This window comes from Larimichthys crocea, chromosome XIII, assembly GCF_000972845.2.
Source record: "Larimichthys crocea isolate SSNF chromosome XIII, L_crocea_2.0, whole genome shotgun sequence".
Classification (NCBI taxonomy): Eukaryota; Metazoa; Chordata; class Actinopteri; family Sciaenidae; genus Larimichthys; species Larimichthys crocea.
Genome location: NC_040023.1, coordinates 1,257 through 18,565, shown reverse-complemented (window position 1 = coordinate 18,565; position 17,309 = coordinate 1,257). Strand labels below are relative to the sequence as shown.

Below are 17,309 nucleotides of genomic sequence, written 5' to 3'. Positions count from 1 at the left end.
TCAATATCAGTATTTTCGTTTTATTCCACAGTTCATTAGACTACCATCCTATAAGTGTTAAGCAAGTCACACTTGTCAGATCTAGTTGTGAAGCAGAAACAAAGCAGAGCATACAGGCTCCCTCCTCACACAGGTCATTTACACAGCCAGAAAATCACAGCTATAATTCACTTTAAAGACAGCTCAGTTCAATTCAGCTGCTGCACTGTTGGCTCATTGTCACACTGTCATGGCTTGCCTGAATAAATTGTCATTGTTAATATTACGAGTAAGACGTCTGCTCAAAATATCTGTTGTTAAAATACCCTGTAACCTTCCGTCTGCACTTGTGTGTTTGTTTGCCTATAGGCAGTTCAAATGAATCTCTTTTTTTAGAGAGCTTAAGTTCCTCAGTATAATCTGATAATTAACCTACTGATTGTTTATTTTCATAGACATTTTTAAAAAAAGCCAAAGATACTGTATGTTTGAAAATTAAATGGCAGCAGAAATAAAAACAGATTTAAGTGCAATTTAAAACTGAAAAAAAAAACAGTGAGAAAAAAATTACACCTTTATAATATAATAAGAATTTATAATAAGAAAATAAATAACTAAAGCAAATGTAGACATTCTATGCATGAGTACCATGAAATGTGGCAGTTTAAACAATGATATATAACTGTGTACAATCTCTACAGTTATTACATCACAGCAGCTTATCCTCAGTGAACATGACTATTAAACCCTGACTTGATGCAACCTACTACAGACCTGAGGGATCATTTGATTCAGTGCTACATACAGCTCTATGATGTATCTCCCAGCTGGTGCACCTGGGGGATTACAATATCTTGTATGAATGATGATGAATGATGTTATGGATAATGAAACTATAGTCTCGGAGAGCATACAGGCAAAAAAAATAAAAATGTAAAGCTCTTAAAGCAGTACTTACATTTGGAAGAGATTGTGTTGCATTGGTACAAAAAACACACGTATGACCGACACTGTAAGTTGCTGAAGTTAAAAGATAATTTTTCTCTTCATACAGTTTGTAAATGACACAATAGATCTCACATGAAAAGTGTACAAATACACAAAAATGTTCATTTAGCTTATTTAGATTCAAGTAATAAAAGGAAATGAACTGAAGGTACATTTCCAACCAATGCAGCAATAATATGTTAGTAATAAATAAAATTGGGTGTCTCCATTAAGTTGTCCATAACTGAGCTCTAAAGCAAACAACAATCTGTAAAATTTACATCAAAGGTTTTTAAAGTGCTCAAGTTCAGTCAACAAATCTGTGACAAATCCGTGGCCAGAGTCTCTCTCAGTTGGTACTGAGGAAGTCATTCACCGGGTGCAGCCTGAAAACTTGGTCTGCGAGAGACCCGTCCCAGTCGGTCCACAGCGACACTCTCAAACGCTCTCCTCATCAGAGGATGCTCCTCCAGGACCTCGTTGAAACTGTCCACACTCAAAGAGTAAAGGCGACAGTAGGTGTCAGCCTTCACAGTGGCTGTGCGTCTTCCTTGGGTCAGGAGACAGATCTCTGAACCAAGAGAGAGAGAGTCAGTTTAACCTTTAAAGCTATTTCAAGACTTAAATGAGATGATTGATAACACTCTCATGTCTGTATAGTAAATATGAAGCTACAACCAACTGCTGGTTAGCTTAGCTTAGCAAAAAAGCAGCTAAAATAACAACCTTGACTCTGTCCAAAGATCACAAAATATGCCTACCAACACATTATATCACGTTTTTTCATCCGTACAAAAGCCAAGGTGTAACAATAACTTGTGGATTTATGGGGACTTGTGCAGTCACTATGAGTTTGCAAGGCAAACAACGGTTAGGGATAGTTCGTTGTTAGTCATATTTATATACTCATATTAATCAACAATAAAAATAATAAAGACTTGCAGATTTAAGTATTTATACATTTGATAGGGAACTGTTTCAAGGCTGAAGACAGCGACAAACGATTTACCCCCAAAATATGCTCCATCGTTGAGCGTGATCGCCTTAGTGCCACGTGGGATGACAGTGACGGAGCCATGTTGAATGAAGTACATTTTCCGACCGAGCGTTCCTTCTCGTATAATCAAGTCTCCGGGTTGGAAGACTTCAAAACGCAGCTTGGTCAGGATCACTGTCACAAAATGAGGGTCGGTGTTGGCAAACAGTGGCATGTTAGCTACTAGTCCTCGGCAGTTATAACTGACGATCTCCTGAATGGCGGGAGAGAAAGAGAGACATTTAATAGTTAAAATGATGCTTTAACTTTAAGAGATTTCTCTCTCTTATATGCATACAGTTTACTATAGAACATGATTCAGAGCAAATTTTACAAACAAGTAAATAGTAACTTGGTTTCAATGAGATGAAAACACTTTTTTGTGAATGTGAATAATTAAATAAATATGCTTGTTCAATTTAACAATTTGCTACTACTATTTCTGTGAACTTCATATTTTTCATGGTTTGTACTGTTGGTTGGACAAACCTTGCACTTAAATACAATTAATGGAAAACATAAGCAGCAGTTTCATCGATATATTGATATCAACCGCATCGTTCAGGCTTATATTTGCATCTCAGTGGTCATATGTGACTAAGAGTGAAACAGATCAGAAATAGTCATATCAGAGGTTTGATGAATAACAAACCTCCTTGAGTGGATCGCTGAGCTCTCCGAGGATGCTGTCCTCATCGAACATCTTTCCTTGGAATCGCTGCTCGTAATAATCATGGATCCTCTGTCTTACATCCGCTGGCAGTTTATGGAACGACATGTACTGCTCCACTTGCTTATACTGGAAAACATTTGTACAAAACACATGATGATTTGACCTTCATGGAGATACAACTGAAATCCCACATTGCTGATGTCAGATGTCACATTTTCTAACCATGTGTTTGCTGAATTATTTCTAAGCATAATAATTATGCATTTATTCTATTAGTTTAGCATTTTTTCCCCCTGCGGTTTTAAGTGGATTACAATCTCATTTGTAATGGGCATTAGTAAACAGTGATCCAGAACAAAGGTGCCGTCATTAGTCTGTCATCCGTTCTGCTTTATCTTGTGAAAATCCTCTGGAAAGGGTCACAGTAAGGCCACAAAATCCATTAGATAATACACATATTTTCTAGGCATTTGGCACAGTTGCCACGAATAAAATACGAGCAAGTAAGCTTATGCTATAAAACATGGCTGTGATATTAAGCCTTACAGCCAGACTCACATTAGTATCCACGTGAAGCTGCTGGGATGTAAAACAGCTGAAGCTGTACATGAAAATGTTTTCATTTGTTCATCAAGGCCATGCAAAGATGATTACCTTCTCTTGATACTGACGGTGTGATGCATCCAGGGACTGGACCAGGTTAGTTGCATGACCAAGGAACATGGCGTAGCAGGTCGCCCCCACGACCATACTGATCATGGTGAGCCAAACGTCAGTCATGCCTTCTGGGGGGTGGGCACCGTATCCTATACACAGCATGTGACTCATGGCCATGAACAGGGCGTAGGAGTACTGTATGTGCCATGTAGCATTCTGAAGACAGTAAAAACAAGAGAGGGCACGGCAGTGTTGTCATAAGACATATACAAATAACTAGGCTAAGAAACACCTCATAAATGCATGCAATGTTTCTCCCTATTTCCAATCTCTGTGCTAAGTTAAGCTCACTGGCTGCTAGCTGTAGCTTAATAAGTATCGTACAGTAGAGATTTTCTTATCTAACTTTCTGCAAGAAAGCAAAGACATGTATTTGTCAAACTATTACTTTATCTCCATCCATCCATTATCTGTAACCACTTATCCTCATCAGGGTCACAGTGTGCTGGAGCCTATCCCAGTTGACTTTGGGTGAAAGGCATTACTTTAATTCACACAAATTAATTGCCAGTGTAACCTGGGGAGCTTTTTAGTTGATACACAGAAGGTGAGCTGAACAAAACATATCTTTAGCATATTTAGGTTTTCAGGTTTAAACATGATATGTGCAGCATGTGAGTATTTCTGAATGAACATGTACTCACCACCATATTATTTTTGTATACCCAGCAGTCTGGAGGGAAGTCTTGCAGCATAGGCACCATGAAGGTCAGGCAGCCATCCCAGTGACACAAGAGCAGCATCATGCCAATCAAGTTGACTATTCGCACCACCGCACTTGCCAGGTCATAAGTCATGTGGAAAATCTGACAGAAAGAAAGTTGGTTGCAACATTAAACTGGAAAAATGTTTTTCTCTGTTTCTCTGTCACCCTCCTCCCCTTCCTTTACCTCTTCCCACTGGTGAATGTAGCGGATGAGGCGAGATAGTCGGAGAAGACGCAGAAGACTGAGGATCTTGGTGAAGCGCACTATGCGGAGGGCACGGGCTGTGCGGTACACGTCAGATGACTCGTAACGGGACTCCAGGTCGACAATGAGGAAGATGTAGTCGACGGGGATGGAGGAGACAAAGTCAACCAGGAACCATGTGCGGAGGTAATGAATGCGGATCTCTTTGGGGTCCAGGATGATGTGGCTGTCCTCTCCTGGGATGCCCGTGCGGAAATTGAAAACCAGGTCCATGAGGAAGAGTGTGTCAGACAGGACATTAAAGGTGATCCAAGGTGCAGTGTTCTGGTCTTCGAAAAAGGTGATTCCCCAGGGCAAAATGACCAGATTGCTCATCATCAACAGGAGCATCACGATGTCCCAGTAAAACCTGGACAGAAGGGGAGTAGGAGCATTTTACTTTTGTTTACTTGAACAACTAATCCCAAAACCATGTTCCACTACTGCTCTACAGAGAAATGCAACTGTATATTTGTACACAGAATACAGGCGAGAACACCAACCAGTGGTTACTTAATCTGTGGAAGGAGAAGTTGAGGTTTCTACTCTTTGTTTTAGTGCTCAAAACAGCAAAGTTCACTCAAATAATGGATTGAGCATATGAATCCAGATAACTTTTTAAACAGCTCATAAAAAGCTAAATCTTCGTCAGACTATATCCAGCAGGTTCTGAGACTGCAATTGGGCCAATGTGACCATCTCTTTGGCTCTCCACATGGATTGTTGCAGCTAAAGCACTCTCAAACATAACTGGTCAATGCTACTCAGGCTACAAATGGAAATGTTTCTTGTGTAAAAATCTTGATTGCTTGCCCACAGATTCTGCATTCATATGCTTATATCTGTTTATAGAGATTAGGAAGACGACCAGAGAGCTTAGTCAAAGGTCTTATCTAGCACAATGTTTACCCAAATGTAAAACTATTCCTTTAAGTTCGAGAATTTGAAACAGCTATCAGGGTCAAATGAAGTCATCCAATCAGGAGGACAGTGTATCATTCAGGGAATGACCCACTTCAGAACAACCCCTTAACAGTTCCTGTCACAGGAGGAATCCCTCTCATCAAAAATGTATGCCGTACCTCATCAGGCTTAGTATACTAATAAAGAAGACAATTATAAAAGACAATATAAAAAAGAAAACGTCATTCTGACTGAATATGCAGTCCGCTGCTTTCAGGATGTTGAAACCCGGACGTCTGTGCTGTACATAGCTACACTCATCAATCTCATTCTCTTTCAGGTCTCCGGTGTCTCCTAATGCACAATGGTTACACACTACGGTTTGGGTTTCCTTACAGATTGTTTCCATCAACTGTCAATCACTTTGGGCTTCTCTCTCGCTCTTGGTCTATCTTGCATTACAGAGGCACAGTAACAGATATGAAGCAACTATTTTTGATTACCGTTACCCTTCGCAATATGAACCCTGTGAGAAAACGACCTTCTTCTTTAAGCAGTCAGAGCACAGATATAGGAAGTGATAGTTTAGTTCCTCATTCTGATTCACGTTTATCCCTCCATCAATCTCTCGCATCCATGTCCTCTGTGTCTACACGCTGGTTTACATGACTACTTATCATCTCTACTCGTGTTGCAACGGATTAGTGGTTGCTTGCTGCTAATAACTCCACCTCTGCAGAGCATTATAGCTGGTCATGTTGTACATGAAGTGTGTGCATATATTTAAGTACAAGTGTGTGAGAGACAAACAAAATGGATTCTGCTCTATCAAAACTGTTAAGACAGGCTAGTGAGGGTGGAACAGGAATGGGAATGTGGTTTGACAGCATTTCACACTAAATCTAAATTCATTTTTTAATCTTCTAATCAACTATGTTTAGTTTTTTTAAAGCAACAAATGTTCTAAATAAGCAAGACGTTGTGTTCAAAGAACTAAAATTCAAGTCTTGACAGATGGGTTACACATTTGATGTTGAGATAAACATCTACCTGTTGTTTTCTGCCATTAACCTCGGCATGGCTGCAGGGAGTTTGTCCACCATTTTGTTATTGTTATTATTTTGCAAATACCTCAACAACTGGATAGACTGCAAAGTAAGTTTCTACAGAAATCCTCAGAGGATGAATCCTGATGACTTTGGCGATCCCCTGCCTTTTCCGTTTTTGCAACCCTGACATTTATGAAGCGAAATATCTCAACAGCTGATAGATGGATTGCCATTAAAGCTGGTAGACCCATTCCACAGGACGGGAATCATTTTCGGGAGCCACACACTTTTATCAGGAACCAACAATCAGGTCAAAGTGTTGTTCAATACTTTGATTTATGACTAAACATTAGAAAAACTAAAGACATTTCTATCTAAATACATCCATCCAAACTCACGACATCCATCAATGTTAGCATGCTAAAACGCTTAACTAAGACAGTCAACGTTGTAGGTGCTAAACATGTTAACATCATGATTATTTGCACGTCCATTACAAATTTAAAGACGCTGTAAACACACACCCCATACACACATCCAGACTTCACAGGTTACTCTGTTAGGTACCCCGGTATATCCAGTTACTCTAATTTGGCGCAGGGACAGTTTGTTACATTATCGACTTCCTGGCAGACAATGGTGTGAATGGTTGGGGAAAAAATGATGATGCATGTTATTAGACTACTAATGTTGCCTTTTTGAGTTTATATATATACTTTTTACACTGCTGGATTAACTGTGATGTGAATGAAAAAACACAGCTGACATGGCATCTGGGATTATAGGAAGTTACAGTGGATAATGCTACAGCCTTTATAGAGCATGTAACACTATGTTAACTAACTAAACATGTCAGACCAGTCAGTCAGCAGTATCATTTCAGAAACAACCATAATAAAATATGAATAATTAGGCATTAATTTGTATTTCTGGTACTGACTGTAAGGCGATTAATCTACTATAAGTGACATTTCTGTTTAGCCCGGTACAGTCAAATGAATGTTTTGTACATTGATCATAAAAACAAGAGGAGAGGAGAACAATTGACAAGAGCTGTGGTGGTTAGTGGTTCAAATGTGCCATATAATCCATATATAGCGAACGTGACATTTTGTATGCCCTGTCCCTTCTTTATCATTCACCAATGAAAGCTGAAAATGCCTCTCTCTTTCTCTCGGCTTGATGAGGGGATCATGCCACTCTTAGACGAACATATTTGCTTATTTGCCAACATTAATTTGGATAGAAAACGCTTAACAGAACTAGCTATCTGACCTTTTTCCCCAGAGTGCCAAAAACGTGCTGTTCCAAGTCATCCATTTGAAAGGGGAAGTTGGAGCATACGGTTTAAGGAGAACAGGGCTTCATTAATCCCCCCCTCAGCTGTCTGTGTATTATTGCATAATAGAGCAAGATTGGAATTATAGGGATTCTTATGGGCAATAATCCCTGTGCATGGGTTTATCCTCTCTGTCCGGCATAGGCCCGATGTTTAAAAATTGTTTAAATTTGCTGCTGGCTGCTATTGGTGACCGCACAGTCAGATTGTTAGGTCACTGCTGCTAAGATGTCGTTCAAAAAAGCTCCCAAAAGTTAAATGATGTGACAAACCCTCCAAAAGTGAAGCCAGAGTAAAGCAAGACATAACTTAATGTTTTTTTTGTTTTTTTTTGAAAAACACAGAATCACTTAAGTGATCAGGATAAATGAAGCGGGTTCTCCCTCATCAAGGAGAAAGAGAGTCACCAGTTGTATCATTAATCCAGATGATCTTGTCCTATATACTGTATCACTAATCAAATCCCTTCATCTCCTTATCATGTGCAAGGAACCATGACATCAGCTGCTGCACTGTAGTCTGTCCTTGAGCGCAATCACAGGCTGTATGGATGCATGAAAACTCGATGATTTCAATGTTTTTGAAAGATCAATGACAAATTAGGGAATGTTGTGTTAGCAAAATGTTACTCACTTCTTTTTTTTTTACCCATTCAAAGTTTCTGTCCATTCTCCACCAACAGCAGTGAAACTAAAAGGGAAACTGAGGGTTAGGAAATATAACCCAACCTCATCATTACCTGAAGTCACTGTAGGGGTGGATGATCCATACTCCAAAGCTCTTGACCCTGGCCTGCTCAGCAGCAACACCCTTATGACTGCCAAACATGCGCAGGGAGAACTTGTTGACCCCGGGTTGCAGCATCGCTCCAAACTGCCTCTGGAAGTAGGTGGACTGGTCCTCTTGGATGTTATCATCGCCTCCTTCGCTCTCCACGTTGGTGTCCAGCAGGCCATCAGGATCTGCTGTGTAGTCGTCATTGTGAGTCTTGACCAAGGAGAGGAGCGTCTTGGTCACATCGCCCCTCTTTTCTGTCTTCGGTGAGGGGGTACCAGGGGGGCTCGTCCTCTGGGAACCACCTCTCCATTTTGAGAAGCGAAGGTTGCTCCAGCTGCGGTGCTTGGGGGGCTCTGTTTTGAGAGCCGGGGTCTCGCTGACACCTCTCTGGTCATCCACACTCCTGGGGAGGCTGGTCATTTTTACACTTTGCACTTTAAATTGGGCAAAGCAGAGAAGGCTGTATTGTCCCTGTGATTTGGCTTGTAGGTTCCTGATTGTAAAGTCACTCACTTAAGTTTACTGCTGTTACCTTTTCCATGTGAGGCATTCTTTTAGTGCGTTACAAGAAAAAACTACAATGAAACACTTTAAAGCATAAGGTAAAAAAAAAAAAAAAAAGTTTAAAAATATAAAGCAGTGACACGACAGCAACTACAAAATACCATTAAGTACCAGAACATACACAGTGAAAGTGTCCAAATCATATATAATAGGAGCAATGGCTTTCCCCTCACAATATAAATCCATAAAAAGTTGAAGCCTCCATTTTAAAAAAGTACTTTCCTGTGATGAATGAAGTCTGCTCCTCGTGAAAATACAAGAGAGGAGTGAGAGGACTCACGCAAATTGACAGCGAGGGCTCAGTAGCCTTCAGTAATCGGCTTGTTGGCATAACTGCGTCCACTCACCTCTCCCCCACAGTCTCCGCCTCTCTCCTACACTCTCCACCTCCTCCTCCTACTCCTCCTCCCGGCAGTGGACGTGCCCTCCCTCCCGTGGGACGGGTGGAGATAACTGCAGCAGGTCGTGGTGCGCGGCCGGGACGGAGATGCTCGTGTCAGTCGAGATCAAAACTAAATGACTGACACATTCATTTCATAAGATAACATAAATACATTTTTTTTTATTTCTACTCTAATTAGTTAAGGGACTAAATTTATATTTATTGAAAAGCACTGTAGATTATTTTACACTTCTGAAGACCAAACAACCACCTTTTTTTATTTTCTTTTTTTTATAAATTTAGTCAAAGAGTTATATTATTTCTGAATTTAATGATAGATGCCTGAAGTAAATATTTACTAAGCTAATTAGTGTCAGAGTTTTAATTTAAACTTGCATAAGCCGTTCAAATTATTATTTTTTTACATTGAATTTAAACTCCATGAATCAAATTCCTTCAAGGAAGCATTCAACATTAAAGATAAACGTATTATACGTAAATAAACGTATTCACGTCCTTGCCAAGACTTAGATGAGAAGACTGACACCACAGTCGTGTGTTTTCAACTAAATATGAAGCTAAGGCCAGAAGCTGCCTAGTTTATCTTAGCATAAAAACCTGGAAACAGAGGGAAACAGTTAGCCTGGATTTTGTTACCTCTGTCCAAAGGTGACATAATTCTCCTACACGTGAAGCTTAATGTGTTATATATCTTGTTTAAGTTGTACAGAGGAGAAAAGAAATGATGTAGTTAGATGCAGTTATACAGGAGGTTGGCAATTACTTCCTGGAGGTAGTGACCTTCTCACCCAATCCATCCTAGCAAAGAAAGGAAACTGCAACAAACTGTTTTTTTCATTATCAATTATGTATTAATTATATTTTTTAATTGTTCTGGCCAACTTTGTCCAGTGGATCTCTACACAATAAGATTTTTATTAAAATAAACAAAAGATTCAGGTTAACAAGACCACCTTACCAACATCAAAGCATTTTCATTTGTTTGTATCACCACATTAATCATTTTTATGCAACTTCATCCACGCCACCCTGTAGCATGTGAAACACAGGTTTATTTTTAGACACAAAAAAGCTACAAATCCTCCCATGGAAATAACTAATTTTTACCCAAATAATTAAATTATTCAAGCATTACTGTTGTCCCCTTTGCCATTAAGTTCATCATCTTCATATTATCTCCTTTCAACAGTGCTTCACATCACAGTTTTATTCACCACCTGAGCCTCAGCAAGCAGCTGAAGCTGGGGTTCACTGCCTCTCTGCACCTGCTCTTTCCCCATCCAGGTTTTTCCAACAACTCTGTGGATCCCAGGATTAAAACCAGAGCTGACACCCTGCACATTTTGGATGATTGACCTGAATTTGCCATGCAGGGACAACGTTTCCTTTGATAGCTGTACCTATAGTTAGTCCACTTGTTTGTAGGAAGTCCTGTATTGCATCTTTAATTATTTTATGTTGAAGCTTAAAAGTAGAAGGCGGAGAAACTGATGGAGTTGGCACTCTCATTATGTCTATGTTGATTTGTTTTTCATAGAAGTTACAAGAAAACCAGTGCTGTGAAGATACAAATTTAATAATAATAATACTAATTCAGTTTTAACTTTTATAAAAACGAAACATAAAAAGATACAGCTGACATACAGGGCCCTTCAGAGTTTGTGTTTGTTTGATTACACATGTATCTATATTAGAGATATTAAATCATATTCAAACAGATAAACTTGCTCAGTGCTGCCCAGATGTGCTCTCTCTGGTATTTTCCTCTCTGGTGAGTGACCAGGTCAATCTTCATTATATAGACCCTTGTACTAGATTGCATTTCACCATTATCGGACACGCACTCTCTGAAGTTGCAGGTGTCATGTTCACATGTACACGTTCGACTCAGACGAACAGGCACACTCGAGAAGCTTCAGTCACAATTACTGGGTCACTCCTAAAGCTGGCTCCCCACTGAAGTTTAGTGTTTCCTATGTCATATGCTCTTAGTGGTGAGTTGGCTTGGGAACCAGATGGTGGCCAGTGTGGAGGGGTACCAGACTCCTAACATCCATCCATCCATCCATCCATCCATCCATCCATCTATCTATCTATCTATCTATCTATCTATCTATCTATCTATCTATCTATCTATCTATCTATCTATCTATCGTCTAGACCTGCTTTATATAACTTTTATGATTTGGCACTATATAAACCAAATTTTATTGAATTAAATAGGTCATGTTTTGGCAAGTTATGGGAAAAGATATCAGCTAAATTAGGGCCTAAGTGGGAAAGTTGCATTGATTTTGTCAGTCCTCCCTACTGACTCCTCAGCATACTTAACCTGGAGGAAAACAGCATCTATTTCTGGTAATAAGAGCTGAGCCGTTCCTGCTGTTTACTGAAGGTAAGTATGTGTTTTGGCAAGTTAAATAACTTTTCATTCAAATGCATAATAGATACATTCACATATTTGTGCCAAATAATGATCATCAGGATCAATTTATTCTATTTACTGAGATCCTCCTCAATCTGATGTATGAGCCCTTAAGAGCCATAAACAAGCAATACAGTGTGTGGAAGTTTTAATTACGCTGTATACGACTGATGTCAGACAAAAAACAGTATTACATAGATATAAAGTACTATAAAGATGTATATACTAGAATACCATGGCCAAATGGAAAAATATTGAGTTAGAGCTACTTTTTCTTAGCGGTCACCTTACACTTGCACCCTAACAGTGTGATGGCCACAGCCATGCAGGGTAATGTCATCCCAGTTTACACTCTCACCTCATTAGCTTGCTGCCTACAGGTTAATTTCATTTACAGGTAGTAAGTATTGCCTTGTATGTAGTTGTATTCATCTTGTTTACCCTTTGTGCATTATTTGGTTTGGCCAAACTAGCGCATATGTTCGACATGAGTCATTAAGTTTGGTCAGTTTCTTCAGTTAACATCTTGTTTAGTTGCTGTTCTACTGAGTATGGTTATGTTTAGTTGACCCTCTTTTTTCTTAGTGCTGCTTCCACCCAACATTAAAAAGTAAAAAAAGAAATGCTTCATAGGAGGTAAAAAAGCATGACTGTCCCAGAGAGGCGAGTCAGTTGTAAAACAGAACAAAATTAAGTTTTTGGACATTAAATGAATGAATTGTTAAACAGTTAAGAAATGTAACTAGAGCTTCTTGTCAGAACTTTTACAAATATACTAAAGTTTCTGTGGAATATAAATGTACACACATATCTGTATGATGATGATGGACATTTATATACACACTTGTGCATAATAGCATACCAACCTATACACACATAATATTTGAAGCTAAGCAGGGTTGCCTGGTTAGTATTTGGATAGGAGATTACCTGGGAATACCAGGCATATTCTTTTCACTTCTCTTTACAGACATCAGAGAGCGCTGCTGCTTCTTCAGTGGGGACAAAAACAGAGCCACGACAGCACTACAATCCAACTTTTACTTTGATGCATAAGTAATAATAAACAAATGTTATAATATATTATAGTATGACAACAACAGGATTTTTTTTACTTAACATTTTCAATGCAGGATTTTTTTCAGCCCTCGGGCAAAAAACAAAGCACAAACATTAACCTTTCACATAGGGTATATAACAATATCAGTACAAAGTGCAATTACACAAGGAGACAAAAAGAAACTTGGTCTACAGGTTTTTTCAGCCCTCAGGCAACAATAACAACAAGGCTCACGTCCCGACCAGGGCGTTACGCTCCACTCATACAAACCGTCTAGTTGTACCCTCGCCTCTCGCAAAGCGAGGTCACTCTAAACTCTTCTCTGTGGTCATCCCCAAATGGTGGAATGACCTACCAACGGCTACTAGAACAGCAACATCCCTTTCTACCTTTAAAAAAACCTTTCTGTTTCGAGAATGCTTCCCTGCCTAACAAAACTAACGACTACTCTGTGCTCCTTTACACCTTTCTCAGCTTATGTCCTCCTCTGTAAGTCGCTTTGGATAAAAGCGTCTGCTAAATGCAATGTAATGTAATGTAATGTAACAACAAAAAAAGAAAAAGAAAATGTTGTCTGTAACAAGTTGATGTCACTGATTTGTTTTCCAGTGAGGTGTTTGAAACCCTTTCCATTTTCTTTAGCTTATAGCCATTATTCAAATTGTATTTACTTCACTTGTAAATATATAAACATCTTTATTTAAAAAAGGTATACATCACAACAAACACCAATATTGTTACACATCAATAATATCCAAACCATAGTGGGGTCATTCGGTCGCTGTGATTTCATTTCTTCAGGAAGGATGGTTGCCACATAGTTTCCTAAAAAGACACAATCATGATTATTCCACCATGTCAGCTCCCTTTCTGCAAATGTTTGTCAAGGTACAAGGCATTTTTTTGACTTACAGAACCAGTGGGTTTTTCTTCACATGATTACAGATTGGTCTGAACTCCGTCAGTTGTGCTTTCAGAATATTAATCTCTTGGGTCCAAGCATCAGATTCTGTTTTTATCGTAGCTTAGAGACAAAGAAAGAACAAGTCAGACCTAAATTGTAATTGTTGTATTTTATCAAGTGCTAGCACCAGAAGCTGAGCACAAACTCTGTTGAGTAGTTTTAAGTTATACCTTCAGTGTCAGTTTGTTCCTTCTCCTTGCTGGTCAGCTCCTCACCCTTTGTTTTCTAGAGTACAGTAGGAGAAGTGTTTGTCAAAATGACCATAGTACTTCTTATAATTACCTGCAACATCAAGGTGTGTTGTTTACCCAAGGTAGTGGGAAGAAGGAACACAAAGATCAGTTGATCATTAAATTAATAGTAGTATGTAAGTATCAGTGCAACAATGTAAAAATGTTCTTATGCAAGAAAAGTATCAAGTCAGTATCAAAAGTACTTGTTCTGAGGGGTTTTCAAAATGGTGGCTTGCAGAAAAATGTCTTCTGTGACTGATTCATAATTCTATTATATATTACATCAGTAGATTGTTAACTGTCAGAGATGGAGCTGTCCAAGACATTCACCCTCCCATGTTTTCTGCATGCAAACTCCCACCCTGCATGACACACCTACACACACCTCACCTTTTCTGCTTGACAGGTGTCAGTTTCTGTCTTCTTCTTTGCCATCGTCTCACTGAGACTGGTTAGTGCACCCTCCAGGTCCCCTACTACTTCTGTCCCCTTAACTACAAGCTTTTCCAACGTCCCTTTAAGTAACTCTTCATTTATATATGAATTTTCAAGGGCCCTTGACTCAGATTGCAGGTCTTCAACCCTCTTGTTTAGCATTATCGTCACTTTATATTGATAAAATATAACCACCATTAGTGCCATGGACACCAGGATGTAGAAAATAGACAAAATCCGCTGAAACTGCATTGATCCTGTATGGGTTACTGTAATGCAGAAAAAGTGACAAGGAAAGAGAGAAATTATCTTATCTGTAGAGGCACAGATGGCAGTAAGATGGTAAGATAATTCATTTGAGTCATCTTACCTTTGTTTTTGATATATAGTCCACTTAAGTTTTTTGCCACACAAATTATCCCGTGATGACAACCAACTGCCAAACCATGAAATGACACTGTCCTTTGATTTGCAGCTCAAGCTTATGTCTGTCTCACTTTTGCCTCCTCCCTCTTTCACAAACCGGTTGAGCAACTCATTTTTCCACCTTACTCACCATAACATTTGTTGCGCCAGTATGTAAATAAGGTTCAGACATGATAAGAATACCTGTGGTTTTGAGAGAGAAGCTGTTGGCTTATTGGAGCAATTATTCACACCTGTAACTCATCAGTGACTCTGGGAACCTGCCCCCTTTTTCCCCATGCAGCAGGTGTTTTAGTTCATCTGCATATTTCTGAGAAAAACACAAAACAGTTCAGATTTTTAGTGAATCCCAGCAACTCAAGATAAGTGCATGGCAGGTGGATACGAATCAGATCGTCAGCAGTGCTGGTAGTTTAAAGCAGCTAATTGTTTTTTTTTTTTCACAGTTATGTTTAAATGATAGTTCACTCTCACTGCTCTCATTTGAACATTAAAATATCATTCATCAATCTGGGAAGCTTTAATCTATCCCAGCTGACTGAGGGTGAGAGGCAGGGTATTAAATTATGATTGCAATATTTTATATATAATGTAAAACATTTTCTTGTAGTCTTTCTGATTAAAAAGTACCTTTATTCCCGGTGAGGAGTACCAGTGCAGACTCGTCATTTCCTAAAGTTTTCCAAAAATCATAAGTAAAAGGGAAGAGAGAAAAGAAAGCGTGACAGTATGTCAGCCAGTTTTGTTAGAGTGAAATTAGTTATTTAATATCTGCACAGACTTTTATTTTTCACTCCTCTTTAACCTAAAATCTATTCAGTGCAGATTAGGTCAGTTCCTGTTTCTGCCTGAGGCCATAGATCCGCATACCAATGAACCAGTCTTACGGCAACATGAATGTAACCAGCCATACTAGTTTTCCATCTGAATATTAAATAATAAGAGTATCTGATTTTCTCAACCACTTTGCGACGTAGGCACCTGAGCAGGACTGCTCACCGAACCAGAAGGGAAATGAAGATTGAATTATTTTGTTTTTCAGCAGTTTGCACTTCCCCTCCAGTGAATCCAAACGGAGGGTTTGGTTCCAATTTGACATTTACAGTATCCATCCTGACAATCTCCATCCAACACTTAAGGCTATAGGGCATGAGCAATACATTTAGATGACGAAGACTTCAGCACTTTTGCATACATACAGTATTTCATCCAGTGTCACAGAATCTGCACATCACATAATAAAGAATACTAACTTTACCTCAGTCACATAGTCACATGATCACAGCAGAAAAAGGGTGGTGCCCCACCAGTCACTTCCTCATCAAGTATGAAGCTTTATAGGAGTGTCTCCCTCCCACTGTTGTGTGTTTTAAGAACATTCCTTTAATTTGATCCCAAATAAAACCCACTTGTAGTGGTCAGTTGTCAAGTGTCTGCATGTGATCACAGCTGATGGAGGCTGCCGTCCAGTGAGAGCTTGATTCTGACTGGATGAGACGTCCCAAACCGAAGTGTATATGATGCTCACTGCCTCTGGAGATTATTCACTTTTGTATGGCTGTCAACATTTGAGTGTACAATCCTGTTGATAAAGGTTTACACAGTGCGACACCTGATGGTCATTTATTGTAACTACTTCTGTTTTCTGTCATTAATCGAGACTTTATTGTCCACAGTTCATCCTGAATAAACTTAGTGTTTGTTTTCAAAATAGACCTGATAGTCACTCAGCTGCACATAAACACAATAAAACGCTATTGCACCAAGAGACAATTTGAGCTTGTTTTTAATTTGATATTAAAAACATTTGTCATTGTAGGTGTTATGACTGTGGTCATGTTTGTTAGTAGTCTGTGTATGTTTTTGTTGTGTGCCCTGTGCTTGTGTCTATTTCATATGCAAATAGGATGTGCCATCCCCAGGAGGTGATTGGTGCAGTAATTTCCTGGTCCTGGCTTGTGATTGGCTGGAGCTTGAAAGCCCCAAAGATAAAAGGAGCCAAGATGGCGGCTGCCGGGTGGACACCATTTCCTCATCCTCCTCCTCTCCCAACTTTTGCCACATGTCCTTTTGCCAAACTGTGTGTATGACCTTAGAAGTAGCTTTTTGTTTGAAGAGTAGGGGTGGACTGCCATTTTGTTTGATCGTGTTTTCTCCTGTTTTTGTTAGTTTAGGGAGGTAAGTTTATTGTGATTTTAATTTTCTGAGCATAGTGATTTATTTTCAAGATAGTTTGTTTTGGTTGTTGTTTTGGCCTAGGTCCACCCTGAAGTTGATACCTTAGTTATAGTTTTTGAGAATTTGACCTTTGTAAATAAACCTTTTTTTTGTTTGTGCATAAAAACCTGTGTAAGTGGCTACTTGGGACTCGGGGAAGATTGAGGCACCT

The 17,309-nt window shown here is 39.2% G+C and overlaps 1 protein-coding gene and 1 long non-coding RNA gene across 2 annotated transcripts; both read right to left on the bottom strand.

Moving 5' to 3' along the window:
• Nucleotides 1–1,081: 1,081 nt before the first annotated feature.
• Nucleotides 1,082–9,369, bottom strand: hcn3 (hyperpolarization activated cyclic nucleotide-gated potassium channel 3). The gene is made up of 7 exons (XM_019264192.2): nucleotides 8,373–9,369; nucleotides 4,283–4,712; nucleotides 4,037–4,198; nucleotides 3,330–3,548; nucleotides 2,655–2,801; nucleotides 1,976–2,216; nucleotides 1,082–1,537 (listed from the first exon to the last, which is right to left on the bottom strand). Exons 1-7 carry the CDS (start codon nucleotides 8,828–8,830, stop codon nucleotides 1,335–1,337), a joined length of 1,860 nt encoding a protein of 619 aa, XP_019119737.1. The 5' UTR covers nucleotides 8,831–9,369; the 3' UTR covers nucleotides 1,082–1,334.
• Nucleotides 9,370–13,373: 4,004 nt separating this feature from the next.
• Nucleotides 13,374–16,193, bottom strand: LOC104927555 (uncharacterized). Its single transcript, XR_002042294.2, has 7 exons — nucleotides 16,179–16,193; nucleotides 15,551–15,592; nucleotides 14,865–15,230; nucleotides 14,450–14,763; nucleotides 13,997–14,051; nucleotides 13,775–13,886; nucleotides 13,374–13,687 (listed from the first exon to the last, which is right to left on the bottom strand). It is a non-coding gene; the product is annotated as an uncharacterized LOC104927555 (long non-coding RNA).
• Between the last annotated feature and the right edge of the window lie 1,116 nt (nucleotides 16,194–17,309).

Bases quoted from the DNA above. Each gene is read 5' to 3' on its own strand.
- hcn3 (XM_019264192.2), bottom strand. From the start codon at position 8,830: ATGACCAGCCTCCCCAGGAGTGTGGATGACCAGAGAGGTGTCAGCGAG. The intron at 2,217-2,654 runs GTTTGTTATTCA...CCCGCCATTCAG, and splicing joins TCAGCGATCCACTCAAGGAG to GAGATCGTCAGTTATAACTG. The intron at 1,538-1,975 runs GTAAATCGTTTG...CTCTTGGTTCAG, and splicing joins CGATGGAGCATATTTTGGGG to AGATCTGTCTCCTGACCCAA.